Raw genomic sequence first — 17609 nt, forward strand, 5'->3', positions numbered from 1 at the left:
TCAACTTAATTTGTCTATTTATTCATATCACCACCACGATCAATTGCTGGCATTAGCCACTACTTGCCACTTTTTGGCGAATTTTTTAAAGTAGGTGGTCCAACAATGATATAGTGGCAATAAAAATGGGTTTTTACGGTTTTATATCAATGGCATACAATAAATACAAGTCATAATTTCTTACTTTTATGACTTCCTTTTTTTGCATGTTGTAAATAATTTTCCAACTACGACATGTCTATTGCGTAGGTTGTGAATGCATTAAACGATGATTTTTTTACAACTTGCAATGTTAGCTGTACATAATGAACTTTCTATGATGTGTATATGGCATGCCGTTAATACATCCACTATATACGACACGCGCACACTAACTTTTAAAAATATTGAACATTTTACGACGCACAAAAATATAGCCGTTAAAATTTCACTTTTCACAACACACAAAAAGTTAACTGTTTAAAATATTATACTTTTCACAACACGCAATTACTATCATGAGAGGTACGATCAAAAAAAAAAAAAAAAAAAAAAAAAAAAAAAACACCAAAATAAAAATTTTACACGCCAAACACCAAAAAAAAATTAAATAAAAAAAAAAAAAAAAATCAAAACCCCAACTCTTGAGCCCTAATATCAATCTAAAAGAAACCATACCCTTCCATATACTAGTATCTCTGTAGTGTCTCTCTCTTCGTCACTTTACTCTGTAATGCTCTGTTTCTTCTCCACCCCACAGCTTTTCACTGTTGCCATTGCGCCACCGTGACCACCAGTGAGCTACCTGCATCGTCTTCACCTCCGTGCTTCTGCTATCAGGGCCGCTACTTTTGCCAAAGTTGAAACCACATCAGGTATCTTGCAATCTCCATCTCTCTCTCTCTCTCTCTCTCTCTCAAACAATCTGCCTCTCAATCTTAATCTCAATCTCAATCTCTTTCTCTCTTTCTCTCCTTTTGTGTTTTGTGTTTGTTTGTTTGTTTGTTTGTTTGTTTTTTTTTTTTTTTTCCAATTGGTAGTTTTTCCAGATGGATGATTACGAAATTTATTCTGAGATTGAAGAATAAGGATAGCAAATTTATGCATGTGTCTTCCTTCAAGGATAACCAGCTTCTTTCCCCCCTGGTTATTTTGGTAATTACTAGAAATTGATTTCCTATTTGGTTCAAATTTAATACTGTAGTTTCAGTCCCATTAATGGTCTTCTTTTGCTTTACTTAAATGGCTACTGTTATTGTGATTGCTCAAGGCATCATGGACAGGAAGGTATGAAGCTCATTTGTGGGACAAGAATTGCTGGAATGAATCACAAAACAAGAAAGGAAGACAAGGTTCAATATCACTTCTCTCCTCATATTATGTATATATATATATTTCTTCATAGACATATCTTTATAGCAATTTTATTGATTTCTTTCTGCTTGTTGCATTGTTGGTGCTGGTTTTGTGGAATCCTAATGAAATGATGCAGTCTATCTTGGTATGTTCCAATTAATATAGTTCCTTTTTTTTTTTTTTTTCGTAATTATTTCTAGGAATATGGTCACTTAGTGGCTCTTATTTTATTTTGGTGTTGGTAATTCAGGTGCCTATGATGATGAAGAAGCTGCTGCTCAAAGACAAACAGCCTCTCTACTGGTGGTTTGAATGCGATGGCGTGACTATGTAGTTTCTAACAAGCGTGTGTTAATTAGATTAAATGGAATTAAATCACAAGCTATCTGCAGTTTCTGTACTAAATTGAGTGATACTGTCTCAAGTGAAATAGGAAAAGCATATGGAAAAACAACTTAAGTGGTGCATCTTTTAACTTGTGGTTTCCTAGGTTTTTTAGGATTCTCATTTATGACAGTAAATTTTATAAGTTGGTATGGTTGTAAAACCTTTGTTGTTATTATTGTGCATAAAATTTGTTATTAGGTGATCTATCATGCTATCTTAGGTTCCCATCCTGCCACATGATAACTTAAAAGTTGTGTTGAGTTTTGATCAATGGTTGAGATTTTGATGAGACTACTGCCTGTTATATGTTAGTATTACATACACTGGATTCTATCTCGAATAATGGAAGCTAAAATTATTGCAATTGGTATGTTGAATGGAACCCACAAATTCTACTCCTGGGATTGATTTTTGGTCCAGTTGAGGAGGGTGATTTGTGTCAAATGCTTTAAATGGTTGAGATTTATCCTAGGAAGCATGAGTAGCATCTTAAGAGATTTATCTATCCTAAAAGGATGCTATTTGCACCTCAAGTTAGTAGAAAATGTGTGTTTTGAATTTTGAAGTCATCGACATGATACTTGTTTTACAGTAGATGCATTCTCCAGATTATATTCTGGTTCTGTGAGTTTCTCAGTTAAAATCTATCTGTGTATCCCAGGAAAAAACATTATTTTAATATTGTACAAACCTTTCAAGTTTTCTTTGTCAATTCCGTCACGGTATCCGAGCATTAATGACCTCCTACAAAATGTTCAATGAAATAAATATATATGGTGTGCATGCTTTAAAATTGCTGCTTTTAATGCAGGTATCTAGTCACGAGTCACGACATTTAAGATAGTTCCAAGGGGAACCGAAGGAGCTGTTAGTGTTGAGGGAACCATTGCTGGACTTTTAGCATCAATTCTCCTTTCTTTCGTTGGTTATCTGATGGGTGAGGTATAATAAATTCTCTTTGTTTTTACAATTCTAAATATTCGACTCTCATTCCCTCCACATTCTTTCAATCTTTTTCTCTTTTTTCACTTTGCTTGTCTCCTTTATGAACAAAACTTAAAACAGCATTAAGATGGTCGGAACTTTCATTCTACTTGTCTGTTTTTTTTAAGCTGTGTTATTAGAATCTTTCAACCGGCACTTTTATGTTTATATCTTCATAAGATATCTGACCAAATCTGTATTTTTCCTTCTCTTGAAAAAATAATTGGAAAACAGATAAATGGACCCGAGGCTGTGATTTGTGTTGTAGCTTCCTAGATTGCTAATCTTGGTGAAAGCGTGATAGGTGCTTCCCTCCAAGAGAAAGAAGGATTCTGATGGGTAGGTGACCAACATGAATTATCATTTCAATTCTTTACATTTTATTGTGCCATCATATGTGTTTTAGATTTTTACACAACTCAGATTCAACTGAATAAAGACTATAAACTATTAGGGATTAGTTTAATGAATCCTTTAACACCATTCTACTAAATCTACAATCACTTTCTTGACCTTTGAGATTACGAAGGTTTTACTCAAGGGTACATTAATTGTGTACCTATCACAAGCTCCCTTTTCTTAGGCATTTGAACCTTCGTATGAAAGATGAGGCTCTAACTTGTAACTATGTTGAGTTTTTGTTTGAGATAGCGAGTTGGTTGAGAAAGCAACTTTAGAATGGGCATTGGAAAATTTATTTATTTATTTATTTATTTATTTTGGATGGGGAGGAACCCATGGTTTGGCAAACTTTGATGGAACCTCTATTCTACTGTAAACCTCCCTCTGTCACCATAATCTCCACGGACCATGCACTTCAGTTAAGTCATAGGGCTTATGCCCTATTGTAGGTGGCCCCAAGACTTGAATAGGGGACCTTAGGCCTTGGGTGTCTCCCAAAGCCTTACCTGTTGAGCTAACCATTGGGGTTGGAATTGGGAAAACCACTTCCTTCTTCAAACCAATATTTTTAGTGTCACACTTAGTGTTTTTGGAGTAAAGAGAATACTGCGAAGACAGATTGCTACTCTGGATTCTAGGAGTTGAGAAAGGCTTGTTGCCACAAGTGCATTATACCTGCTACTATCTGAACAGATGCATGCATTGGCTTATTCCACACTAGCTGTTCTCTTCAAACATCTAATCTACACATTAGGCATACTTCAAACGGAATAGTTAACATCAGACAGTGATGGCCCGATAAGGGCAGGCCAGGTACAGTATGGATTGGTGATTATCATTACACATACTACATCTGGCCTATTTTTTTTTAGGTTACCTTACGTCTGGTATTCTCCACTTCTGCAATTGTTTGTTGATTTTGAACAGTAAAGGATGCACTGCAGTGTTGTTTGATGCAACTATAATTGGTATAGTTAGGAGGTAATAGTGGGCTACCCACATTTCAATGCATTAGTTAGGTGGAGATTCAAAATTGTGTTGTGCTTTACTAGGGTGGAAGACCACGTGTTGCAGACTTCGTTCATGGTTCTGATGGATTAGGGAACATTTCCTTACCTCCTCCAAAATCCAAGAAAATTGAGAAGAAGGCATCGGAATTTTTGGTGGATATGGTTTCTAAATATCCTGGTGAAGTATCCATACTTGTGCTGGGACCATTGACAAATTTTGCTTTAGTAAGTTTTAATATCTTTCCTTTTTGTTCACTCTCACAAATAATGACATCTTCAAATTTTTCGGGTGTGTAACCTTTACACTCAAGAAGCATGCGTTTGTTTGATCAGGCAATGAAAAGGGACTCATCCTTTGCAAGCAAGGTCAAGAGAGTAGTTATTCTTGGTGGATCTTTCTTTGCATTGGGGAATGTCAATCCTGCTGCTGAAGCAAATGTAAGTGATTACCACCTCTACAATACGTTCTCCTATTCCATATGGTATGAAATAGAACATGCCTTATTTTATCATACAGTTCTCTTAGATGTATTGAATCTTTTTAGATTTGGAAGTGTACAAAACTTGAACACCTATTGGGCACGTTCCATCTCATTAAATAAATTTGTTCAAAACCATAACTGTTAGTTTTCAGTGGCAGTCTCGTAATCTCTCTTGGGAGGGAGTATTTTATAGAAGTTGGAATTAGAGCTATCCTAGGCAAAAATTAGTGCTAAGTGCTAACTTTATAATGGTTATTATGAAGTAATCAAATCAGTTTAATTCATGCAGGTATGAGCCGCTATCTTATTTTCTTGGGAGGGAGTAGTTTATCCATGCTTATGATCTAATATATGCTCTTTCTACTGATGTTGTTTCAAGTTTGGTTGCTCTAAGAAGGGAAGCTTTTGAAGACGGAATACAAGCTACTATGAATTTTCTAATATCTTTAGAACTTTTTGGATGGTTTTGAAGTTGAGAACAATTTTTGATGTTTAGAAACATAGTTTTTGGATGATTTGTAATGCACAGACAATTTTTGGATGATTTGTAATGCACAGACAATTTTTGGAAAAATTAAACATGACGTATAGGATGTGCTGTTAAAAGTTTTAATGGCATGCTATGGCATGCCGTTAAAAGTGAATGACTTTCCATGACTAGTTATGATGTACCTTGTGCGTCGTAGAATCGTATCCATGGCGTGCATTTGGCGCCGTAAAAACCTTTTTTTGGTGCCGTAATCCTTCAAAACAATAATTGTCCTTCTCACCAAATAATTTCATCAATCATATCATTTTCACTATAATGATCAATTGTCTAACCTAATATCATATCCTATTATCACTTAGATACCCGTTTATATATTAATGAAAGAAATATTGAGAGAGTGATTGAAAGAGCTAATATGCTCTGTAATTCAAAAATGTGTATTAAACCTGAAGAGAAGGCTCCATTATATAGGAGAGCTGATACAACATCATTATGATACTACAGCATGAAAGAAAACATATAGAAATAAAAAGCAGCCGAAAGCGAAGCATCTGATGAGAAGGCACTACCTATACAACTAAGCAAAGCACTACAACTAAGCATATGATGGAGAAGCACTAACAAAGCATCTGATGGAGAAGCACTAACTAATATATATTAAATATATATTAATGATATAAGCATACAGCTGGTATTATTATATTAACAATAGCTTGATTTCCAACAATTAAGTATATATTTTTTTGTAGGCACTAAAAGAAAATAAACTTAAAAAGGAACCATTAAATTATATATTACAAGTTTACAAAATTGTTACATGGATCAAGTAATTCAAGCTCTCATACGAAACCTTAAAATTATCACATGGATCAAGCAACCATCAATTCGTTATATGAAACAGTACAACAAAGAACTACAATTCAAGTGAAGCCTTGCCATTACAACAAAACCACAGAAATTAAAAGCAAGAAAAAACTCAAAGCCAAACACTAGAAGCTTTAGGGGATGCAACAAAAGCTACATCAAACAACAACATCTGCAAAACACAAGAAACTAGAATTTCTAAATGGTTTGACTCAAACTTGCATGAGCTCATCTCCCAGAAATTTGACACTTATTCAAGGCTTGAAAGGTATCAGAAGCAACATCCTGTATCTTCAATAGCATCCATTAATTCTGACTCTGTCTTCTTTGTCATCCAATTGTTGAGATGCATTTTTCTCCAACATTTTTGTTGCACCCGAGTGCTTAAGTAGAAGCCAGACGTGTGAGAAACTGTCCACCATGCCTAAGCTCTTGAACATGGTGATTCACCGAGCAGCAGCTCACAGCATAGCACAACATCTCTACCCATATATTACTCATGATCTCCCATTTGTCTTGCTTCTCCATTAAACTAGTGGCAAGTTTTTCTCCATTAAACTGGGCTTCTTCAAAAAATTTCTCCACATTAGGATAAGCTTGAGTAAAATTTTCATTGTTGTTACAGAAAGATAAAGTAGGACAAAAAAGCAGAAGATGCATCATGTAATATGACAATATTTTGGTTGTTTCCACTTTGTTTGGGACTGACTTTGAACTTTCTGGTTCTGAACGATAGCAAATGTCTGTAGCAACGTGCCAAACGGCAATACTTTTGCCAAATTCTAGCTTGATACTCCAATTAGCATCCAGTCCATATTTTTCAAGGGTCCACTCACCTCTTTTAATGGTATAAGCCTGTGAAGTTTCAACTTCCAAATCTTTCAGCTGACAGATGATAAGTTCTTTGATACTAAGGTTGACTCTATGCGATGGTAGGCTGAACTTTGTTGTTGCATATTTGTTGCAAAAGTTTAACCCAGATTGTCCCATAACCTCAGACCATCTTTGTTTTTAGAGATCACAAATTTGTGAAGATGAAAAACCGAAGTGACCAACTTACTTGGGTAATGCTTACATGCCCAAAAAATTGCCCAATCTGAACCAAGTTGTACAAGAGCTCCACCTATTTCTAAACAAATGGCTCCAACTAGCAAAATTATGGTTATCGGAAGATCACCTTTCAAATGCCCATCAGGCTTTTTAACTAAGAAAAAGCCCACCAACACAGTGACAATGCAAGAGATGCAAATGAGTCTGAGAATGCTTCCATACTGTAAAAATTGTGCCTACCTTACTGAAGAGCATGTCATACATCAATCCCAACTCAATCTCAATCAACTTGAAAGTATTGTGAGCAGCATTATCTTCATCAATTCACGAATTTTTTTTTGTCAATTCACTACAAGAAAATTAGGTTATAACAACGTTTTTGCTATGGCGTTTTTTCAAAAAACGTTGTTTCAAAAGTTTTCAAAAATACTTTACAAGCAACTCATTTTGAAAAACGCGTGCTACTTGTACCAACATATTTTCCCTTTCAAGGCCCACGCGTTTTTCATTTTTCTCAGTCAGTCCTGAGATAGATCTAGGGTTCTGTCTCTTCATCACTCCTCTTTCTTATGGTGAAAGTTCACTAGATCGAGCATCGTAGGCTCCGATTTACGATCTCTCTATCCGACTCTCTCCATCTTGGCTCAAAGCTCTTGATCAGTCCGATTTGAAGATTAATTTTGTGAGTCTCATTCTCTGATTTTTTGATTTTGTTTATATACGAACACAAATCTGTATCTAAGATCTCAGATTTGTGTGATATATATATACTTGTTAAGTGTTAAGGGTAGTTTGGTCTTTATGTATTATTCTTATTAGTATAAGTAGTTATGTGTAAGGGGGAAACCCTATGCTTTTTGAATCAATATTATACAACAGCTTTCTCTCGTTCTATTTCTTCTTCTTATTCTTCTTCTTCTTCTCATCTATACATTCAACATGGTATCAGAGCACTATCTTCTTCCTTGAAGATTGTTCCTTAGGCTTCATACTGTTCCTGGTACGTCTGTTATAGCAAAGCAAAGCTTAAAAAAAAAAAAAAAAAAAAAAATACAGTATGCTCAAAAATTAATGGGTAATTACCCTATAATCTCATTTTGATTGTTTGGTCATTATTGATTGAGTTTTCTAATTTTTTTGATTTTTCGTCAAAATTGGGTGATTTTTCGAAAATCACTGTTTGATCCTATTTTTTCTGGTTCTGTCCCTTATTCTCCTATCCTTGGGAGCCGACTGGAACCCTAGAGGGTTTATTGTCCTTGGTTTGATGTATTTTGGCCCTATCTTGGTTTTTTTATCGCTGTTCAGATGCTCTGCTTCGATTTTCTGGCTTGTAGTTGATCTGGTTGCTCTATTTTGGACTTCTCTTGGACTGTTTTAGCCTTAGAAGGTGTTTTTGGTGTGCTGGTTAGGTGATTTCTGGACTTGTTTGATATCCAGCTTGTGTTTTTTGCACCCTCTTTTCTCATCTCATGGCTGACAACTTGGGTCAGGACTCTAAGGGCAAGGAGGAGAGTGGACTGAGTCATGGTCTTACTCTTGGTGATAGTCCTTCTCTCCAGATTAGTCCGGTCAAACTTAATGGTTTTAATTACTTGATTTGGTTCCGCTCATGTAGTCTTGCCATTGTTGCCCGGCGTTTGACTGGCTATATTACTGGGAGTACCGTGCCACCTACTGAGGATAGTGCTTTATCTGCTCAATGAATTTCTGAGAATGCTTTAGTTATGACCTGGCTCATCAATTCTATGGAGCCTACCATTAGTCGGACTTTTCTCTTGATGGATACTGCTCACAAGATCTGGATAGCAGCCTCTCAGATGTATTCTCAACAAGGAAATGATGCACAGGCCTATGAATTGCGTAAGAAGATTAGGGATTTGGATCAGAAGGATCGCTCTCTGGCAGTCTACTATGCTGAGTTGAGTGATTTGTGGCAAGAGCTAGATTTTTACTAGAGTTTCCAGCCAGTTTGCTCCAAAGATGCCACTATGTTTCAGCAGGCTGTGGAGAAGGAGCGGGTGTATGATTTTCTTGCTGGTTTGAATTTGGAGTATGATCAGATACGGGTTCAGGTGTTGGGTTGCGCTCCGTTTCCTACATTGTGTGAGGCTTATGCCCTGGTTCAGCAGGAGGAGAGTCGTCGTAGTGCTATGGTGCATGCTCCTGTTCCGGATCGGTCAGCGATGGTTGTCGGCCCCAAGTCACGTGATACTCCGCATTTTCCGCCTCCAGGTGGTGGTAAGGGTCCATTAGTTCGTGATTGTCCTAGGAATAACTTTGTTTGTGATGCTTGTGAGCTTGCTAAGCATAAACGTACTTGTTATCCTTCAATTAATAAAAGAAGTACTTGTCCTTTTATGCTTATTCATACCGATGTGTGGGGTCCTTTCCCTGTTGTTTCTACCTCTGGTTATCGTTGGTTTGTCACATTTATTGATTGTTATTCCCGTGTGACTTGGCTTTATTTACTTCGTACAAAAAATGAGGTTTTCTCTTACTTCAAAAGTTTTCATAAAATGGTATCCAATCTCTTCAATTCTACTATCAAAATTCTTAGGAGTGATAATGGGACTGAGTATGTTGATGGCGCTTTCCGGGCATACTTGGACGAGCATGGCATTCTTTATCAGACTAGTTGTGTTGGCACTCCTGAATAGAATGGAGTTGCTGAACGTAAGAATGGCCATCTCCTTGAGGTTGCTCGCTCTCTCTTATTTACCATGAACGTTCCTAAGTCCTTTTGGGGGGATGCAGTTCTTACCGCGACTTACCTTATTAACCGTATGCCATCTAGTGTCCCTCACTTCCAACTTCCTCTTGAGCTTCTTCCTGTGACTTATCCCACTTCTTCCCTTCCGCCTCGGGTTTTTGGTTGTGTCTGTTTTGTTCATCTTCACCCTCGTACTCGTGGGAAGCTTGATCCTAAGGCTGTCCGGTGTGCCTTTCTTGGTTATTCTGCTACTCAGAAAGGCTACAAATGCTATGACCCTCACTCTCATAAGCTGTACGTTAGTATGGATGTCACCTTCCGTGAATTCGAGTCATTCTTTTCTGGTCCTCCGCCATCTCCTCAGGGGGAGCGTGGTATCGATGAGATTGCGGATGAGACGACATCATATCAGCATGAGTTGTCTTTTTTCCTTCCTACTCAGCGGGCTATTATTTGTGGTGAGGGGGAGCCTAGAAGTTCTGTTGATGAGGAGTCGGATATCGGTGGCCGTTTGGACAAAGCTGATCTTAAGACTTATTCACGGCGTCAGAAAGAGCCGGCTTCTCTTGTGCCACCAAGTCAATCATCATCTCCTATGCCAGTTCCACACCCAGTGTCCACTAACTCTTCAGGTAATGATCCTTATCTCATTTCTTCACCTGTTGTTGATGGTCCTGTTACGAATGATTTGAGTCTTCCTATTGCTCTCAGAAAGGGGGTTAGAGCTTGTACTCAACACCCTATTTCTAAATTCGTGTCATATGATTCGTTGCCTTCTCCGTATCGTGCTTTTGTTTCGTCCCTTTCTTCTGTGTGTATTCCGCAGGGTTGGAAAGAAGCCATCAATGATCCTAAGTGGAAGGTAGCTATGGTAGAAGAGATGCAAGCTTTGAGTAAAAATAACACATGAGAGTTTATGTCTCTTCCGAATGGGAAAAAACCAGTCGGATGTGAGTGGGTGTTCACCATTAAGCACAATGCAGATGGGACGATTGAACGGTACAAAGCAAGACTAGTGGCCAAGGGATTTACCAAAACATATGGAATAGATTATCAAGAAACTTTTGCTCCGGTAGCAAAGATGAAGTCCATTTGGGCTATTCTGTCATGTGCGGCTAATTTGGGATGGCCTCTACAACAACTAGATCTGAAGAATGCTTTTCTTCATGGGGATTTGGAGGAGGAGGTATATATGGATGTACCTCCAGGATTCTCATCTCAGTCTACAGTTGGAAAGGTTTGTAGATTAAAGAAGGCTTTGTACGGTTTGAAACAATCTTCTAGAACCTGGTTTGGTAGATTTCTCAAGGCAATGCTGGGATTTGGGTATCAGCAAAGCAATGCGGATCACACCTTGTTTGTCAAACGCAATGTACATAAGGTAATAGTGCTTATTGTATATGTGGATGACATAGTTGTGATAGGTAATGATGAGGAGGAGGTGACCCATCTCAAGATGCAGTTAGCCAAGAAGTTTGAGATAAAAGAACTTGGTCCATTGCGATACTTTTTTGGGATTGAAGTTGCTTGATCTGATAAAGGCATCTTTATTTCTCAAAGGAAGTACATTCTAGATCTTCTTGAGGAAACGGGCATGTTGGGCTGTAGACCAGCTGATTCACCAATTGAGACTAATCATCATCTTTGTAGTGGAATTGGTGAGCCTGTGGAGAAGGAAAGGTACCAAAGACTTGTGGGAAGACTGATATATCTCTCTCATACTTGTCCAGATATTGCCTATGCAGTTGGGATAGTGAGTCAGTTTATGCATGATCCTCGTGCAACTCATTTGGATGCAGTCTATCGTATTTTGAGGTACCTTAAATCTGCCCCTGGAAAATGAATTTTGTTCTCTAATCATGGTTACTTGCGGTTGGAAGCGTTCACAGATGCAGATTTGGCAGGCTCTATAGATGACTGACGCTCTATCTCCGGTTATTGTGCTTTTGTAGGGGGAAATTTAGTCACATGGCGTAGTAAGAAGCAAGCGGTTGTTTCTAGATCTAGTGCTGAAGCTGAATACAGGGCTATGGCACATGGAACATGTGAACTAATGTGGCTTCAATCTTTGTTGAGTGATATAGGGCTTGATTGGAGTGGTCCCATGACTTTGTATTGCGACAACAAGGCTGCTATTAGTATAGCACACAATCCTGTTCAACATGATCGGACTAAGCATATTGAGATTGACAGACATTTCATTAAGGAGAAATTGAATAAGGGTTTGATATGTATGCCTTTTGTTAAGTCTGAAGATTAACTGGCGGATGTTTTTACTAAGGGTCTTAGTAGTAAAGTCTTTCATCCTATTTGTTGCAAGTTGGGCATGAGAAACATCTTTGCACCAACTTGAGGGGGAGTGTTAAGTGTTAGGGGTAGTTTGGTCTTTATGTATTATTCTTATTAGTATAAGTAGTTATGTGTAAGGGGGAAACCCTATGCTTTTTGAATCAATATTATACAGCAGCTTTCTCTCGTTCTATTTCTTCTTCTTATTCTTCTTTTTCTTCTTCTTCTTCTTCTTCTTCTTCTTCTTCTTCTTCTCATCTATACATTCAACAATACTAATTTATGTTAAAGAGAACACAGATCGATCGATCGATTGATCGATTGATTTTTAGTCTATTGATCGATATTGAACATTCTCTCTCTGGATTTGATCGATTGATTGCTTTCGTTCAAATCTGTAAGTTTTAGTCCCTATGCGCATATTAACATCCTCAAATGCTTAGTAGTGTATATTTAGGATCTCTCTGTGTAAGTTTTTGTTCAGATCTACGTAAATCTCTATTGTTTGATCCAAATCTTGGTCCTAGGATTTGATTTTGTTCATTGTTGTGCGTCAAGTACTGAGCCGATTGAATTATGTTGAGATCTTTAACATTTGAAACTTCAATTTTTTCTCAGTAACCAAGCAGTGTTTTTGTTTACTTTTCTATGTAATTTTCTTTGTTACTTCATAGCTGTCTAATCGATTGTTAGTAGGAGGTTGTAGATCAAGCTTCAAAAAAAATCCCAAGTTTTTATTTTTCTCACTTATCTTTGTATTTTGATCCTCTTGAATTCTGGTTATTGTGTGTGTGTCTTATTCAAAGATACCTATGAAGTTCTTTGAAAGTTCAGATTGGATCCAAAACCTGGCTGTTTGATTTATATGTTATGGAATTCCTTTAAATGGTGTTTGGTTATAGAGATTTGGATTTGAGTGCTGGATCCTGGGATTTTGTAGTCCTTGGGAGTTGAGGCTGACACATCATGGCAAGGATTAAACCTCAAGCTCTGCTACAACAAAGCAAGAAGAAGAAGGGTCCAAGTCGTATCGGTGCCACTACAGTTATTTTATACAGCTTAATTATAGTTGTGATGGTGTTTTTCCTGTTTTCTACGTACAGACATTGGACTCAGGTTTGTTGGAATCTTCTTTGATGAATTAATACTTGGTTATTTTGATAAAGTGGGATTCAGAGGGACTAGCATGACACCTTGTATCTTGTTAACCAAATTTAATTTTTAGTTTGATTATTATTTCATATGTTTTGAATCTTGTGGGTTTGGTGAAAGACCTGTATCGGTTTTCTTGGAATGATTTCTGAATTCTAAATTTAGCAACAACCTATGTATTTAATAAGTGATAAAAAGAATTTTAATTTAATCTTGGACCTGGTGCTTTCAAATATTTCAGGTCTGTTGCAGTGGTATCTACATTTGTTTAGTATCAAAATAGAACCACAGAAAATCCAACAATTGAATTGATGTTTCTTCACCCAATTCCCCAGTTGTTGTGGCGGCTTTGGTTGCTGAAGCAGAGCTTGCAGAAAAAACTGAACAACTCCAAGAGGGTGTTGTGGAAAGTGGTGTTGTTGTGACCCCAACTAAGCCCAAGAAATGCAAAGCTGCATTGCCTCTAAAAAGTGACAGAGTATGTGTAAACTCATTCCTTATTTCCCTTTCTCTTGAATTGTGGACACATTAGTGATTTAATTTATTGTGTTTCTTTGATTTTCCAATTTATTTTAATTGTGATTGTAAAATTTTTAGTTTCAAGAATCTTATACTTGAGTTGGGATAGATCGTGCTAATTAAGATCTACTTTAATTGGTATTTATTTTGTTTTTCGTGGATTGTGGATGTGTGTAGTGAATTACATATTGAATTTTGTTTGATTTCTGTTTATTTTGCAATTTTAGTTATAGGAAACCAATATGAGAGATTGAAACCATGTATTGTGGGTGTATTGTAGTCATTTATTTACTTGTTTTTGCTTGAGTTTTATCTTAATGATGACTTACGCACTTCAATCCCTTAGAATCCTCCATTGTAGCATCTGAAAAAGACTGAATGTCATATTTTTGTTTCTTCATTTCTTCGTCTGTTGATTATCTACAAACTTTGTCATAGTTCATGCTCATTTGAGAAGAATGCCTTTTATATAAACTGATCTCGAATATTAACAATAATTCTGCAATTTTCTCTGAATTCTCAAATTATTCAAAATGATTAAAAGACCTCATGGTCATTGCCGTTGGCAGGCTTGAAAGGGCAAATGGGGTCAGGGCATGTGGGAAGTCACTCCAGAAATGGAGGCTTTGAAATTGGCCCCTTGTGCAGTGGCAGCACAGGATGAGAAATCTGATGTCCCCAACAACATCTGCCAGCAGGTGAAGAAATTAGGGCAGAACCCGGGCTGCCTTTGTGCTGTTATGCTTTCTGACACTGCCAGGTTTCTTTCAAATCTGTAAGTTTCGTTCAGACACCTGATTTCCACTCTAGTGAGTCTTCTTTGATTCCCTTCTTTTATGGATAAATAGTCATGGTTTTATGGATACATAGTCATGGTTTTGGTTTAGGCATATCCAATGTAACCATGCTCAATAGAACTAGTAAACTATGTTTTCTAATTGTTTTGGTTAATCAGAGGACCTATGTTCAAAAATACAGAAAACCCAGAGAGCGCGCGCGCGTGTTTTTATTTTTTATTTTTAAAAGCAGGTTTTGGGAATGTGGGTCCTCTTGAATTTTGCTTTCTCTTCCCCCGTGTCCATGTTTTATTTTGCACTTATTTGAGCTCGGCTACTTTAACTTGTGTACCTTTGAAGATGTAGCAGTGTGTATACCATTAATTAATCTTCATATTCTTTCTTAATGTTTTGCTTTTCCCTTCTAACATTTTTTCTCTTTACCCAATCAAATCTCTAAATATCTTTCTTTTTGCCATAAGCAGATTCGGCGTGCCTTGCAAGTCCTACATCGTGTTGAGGTTAGATCTTTTGCTTGGTTTATTTTATGCTTTGATTATCAAGTTTGTGTTTGCTTTTGGAAATGGACAGAAACTTGGAGTTTTCGTGTTCATGTTCTCCATATAGTTATTAGTTAGCAGTAATTTTTTTACGACTTGCACTCATGGTGGTGTGCCAGGATGGGATTATTGTTCATGAACAACCTTTGTTTTATGAGGAGCCTGATGTGCATGAAAATATGCGTCTTTCTGTAGACGATATGTCTTATGAGGTAACACTAATAAATTGAAATAATCATTTACATGACTTTTTTTGTCCTTGCCATTATTGAAGTTTGGCTCATAAATGATTGACTTTGGATTAGGAGTTGTTGGCCCTGGAGGATCAAATTGGAAATGTGAGCACTGGATTGAGTGAGGAAGCTATTTTGGCAGCTGTGAGGCGGCATTGTTATCTGTCAATGAAATTAGGACCTCCAGTGGAAGAGGAACCGTGTTGTATTTGTCAGGTAAGGGACACTTAAATTCTGTCTTGCAACTTATCTATTTGGGATCAGCTAAAAAAGTCACATATTATTCCTATTTTTTTTGTCTTTAGTGAATTTTTTTTAGATTCGTGTAAAAAAAATTTATTTTTATGTCTGACTAGTCTAGAGGGATCTAAAAAGAAGAAAAAAAATTTGAAAAAATTAATCACCTTGTCTGGTTTTGATTGATTTTCTAAGAATTGAGTTTTTTATTTTTTTGTTTATAGTGAAGTTTTTTAATATTTTAAGCAAATTTTTTACTTTCTAGATGCACCTAACCTAGATACACCTAAAAACTAAAATACTTGTGAAAAAGTATTTTAAAAATCAATAAATACACAATAATACGTAAATGTATTGAATTTTTATAGGTTTGTATTTTTGGTATTTAGTGAAATTTTTGAAGATTTTTTTTTCCCGACAAATATTATACTTTTTAAGTGTATTTATTACCAAACTCCATTCAACTCACCATCTCTCCCCACGCCCAGTTCTGGCAGTTGGGAGGAAGGGAGTTGCCAATTCATGGGGTCTATTTTTTCTCAAGTTAAAGCTCCCTATTAAACCGGATGCTTCCATTTATTGAATCAAATTGCAGGAGGATTATGTTGATGGAAAGGAGCTTGGTAAGCTGAATTGTGGGCATGAGTTTCACTTCAATTGCATCAAACAATGGCTCGTGCGAAGAATAACTGTCCCATTTGAAAAAAGACTGCAGTGGTTGTTTGAGAGATCATCGGTTTCAGGGAACTCTTATCCCAAATCAGAGATCATTTGCCAATCAGTTGTCCCCGTAAACTTCTCTCCGGTCTTCGCCATCTGAACTTATACCATAGGCTTGCCATTTCCTTTTGTTTGTTTCTTCTTTTTTTTTTCCTTTTCTTACCTGAGAGAGTTTTCATTTCAGTCATGTGCAAGTTCAAATTTGAGCTAATATGTGTTTTTTTATATAAATTCTTAGTTAATTCTCTCTCTAGTTAAATTTTCAATCTATGTTCCTAGTTAAATTCTTAATTAATTGGGCTCTATGTTATTAAAAAAAAAATGGTGTTTTTTTGGAAAACGAAAGTCACTAAATGATGTCATCATGACATCATATGCGAGGCAAGTATGAAAATGAAGAAAGGTGGCGTTTGAAAAAATGCCACTAAATGATATCATTCTGTAGTGGTTGTTGAAGATTTTGTGACATTTTTAAAAACGCCGCCTAATGTTTTTAGCGATGTTTTGAAACGTTGCTAAGATATTGAGGCGACCATATCTGCAATGAAAACTTTAAATATCGTATAAACCTATTGCGGCGTTTCTTAGGGCCATAGCGGCATTTTTAAAAATGCCGCTAAAAGTTAATTTTTCAGCAGTGATTTGTTCACTTCGGACCTATCACACTCGTAATTGGAAATATGAGGATTTAAGGTCGAAATAAGAATAGGCTTGGAGCACCAGCTCCGCATTAGGTTGTGCACCTACTTATTTTGCCAATTGTGTTTTCATCAATTTGAACAAGACCCACATACTTTTTCTTGGATATTGACTTGATTGCCCACAGTCTCTCTCCATACTTGATAAGTCCAGGAAAGAGCATTAACTCCATACTTGATAAGTCCAGGAAAGAGCATTAACAAGGCCAAAAGAGAGAACCTCAAGGTAGAAGTCCAAGTTAGAATTAGGATGTAACTTGTTCTTAGACCTTGTGTAAATAGTCCTATAATGTGCCTCAACCACATTTGATTTTCTTCCGAGCGTAAGACGGTCATGGTATCTGGACCTCCAAGATAAAACAAGATTATTGGTGCCCATAAACCCCTCAATAGACTCATTGGACTGATATCAACGTCGTTAGGCCATATTTACAGGTCCAGAAATGAATAAATAAATAATCATTCAAAACAATAATTGTCCTTCTCACAAAATAATTTCATTAATCATATCATTTTTACTATAATGATCAATTATCTAACCTAATATCATATTCTATTATCACTCAGATACCCTTTTATATATTAAGTATATATTTTTTACACATGTATAAGTTATAGGCGGAAAATTTCCACCATTTGGTAGCTACTAAAAGAAAATAAGCTTAAAAAGCAACCGTTGAATTATATATTACAAGTTTACAAATTTGT

General features: G+C 36.6%; 1 protein-coding gene across 21 annotated transcripts; it reads left to right on the top strand.

Annotated features, from left to right (window-relative positions):
* The first annotated feature begins 625 nt into the window (after positions 1-625).
* On the top strand, positions 626-16449 carry LOC114272770 (putative E3 ubiquitin-protein ligase HIP1). 21 transcript variants are annotated; one of them, XM_082907510.1, is made up of 14 exons: positions 626-854; positions 1029-1134; positions 1250-1331; positions 1586-2664; positions 2941-3045; positions 4161-4343; positions 4452-4556; positions 12909-13122; positions 13494-13636; positions 14247-14452; positions 14939-14974; positions 15133-15225; positions 15319-15462; positions 16079-16449. In XM_082907510.1, exons 12-14 carry the CDS (start codon positions 15193-15195, stop codon positions 16301-16303), a joined length of 402 nt encoding a protein of 133 aa, XP_082763636.1. In that variant the 5' UTR covers positions 626-854; positions 1029-1134; positions 1250-1331; positions 1586-2664; positions 2941-3045; positions 4161-4343; positions 4452-4556; positions 12909-13122; positions 13494-13636; positions 14247-14452; positions 14939-14974; positions 15133-15192; the 3' UTR covers positions 16304-16449. The 21 variants fall into 21 exon arrangements, 20 of the variants coding, with proteins under 20 accessions (XP_082763636.1, XP_082763624.1, XP_082763623.1 ...); XM_082907505.1 differs by lacking the exon at positions 12909-13122 and having other exon boundaries at positions 629-854; positions 1020-1134; positions 1586-1665; positions 2534-2664; positions 13400-13636; XM_082907501.1 differs by having other exon boundaries at positions 631-854; positions 1020-1134; positions 2941-3049; positions 12947-13122; positions 13400-13636.
* The last annotated feature ends 1160 nt before the right edge of the window (positions 16450-17609 follow it).

Source organism: Camellia sinensis, chromosome 2, assembly GCF_055761805.1.
Source record: "Camellia sinensis isolate YWXY chromosome 2, ASM5576180v1, whole genome shotgun sequence".
Taxonomy (NCBI): Eukaryota; Viridiplantae; Streptophyta; class Magnoliopsida; order Ericales; family Theaceae; genus Camellia; species Camellia sinensis.

Bases quoted from the DNA above. Each gene is read 5' to 3' on its own strand.
- LOC114272770 (XM_082907497.1), top strand. From the start codon at position 9,728: ATGAACGTTCCTAAGTCCTTTTGGGGGGATGCAGTTCTTACCGCGACT.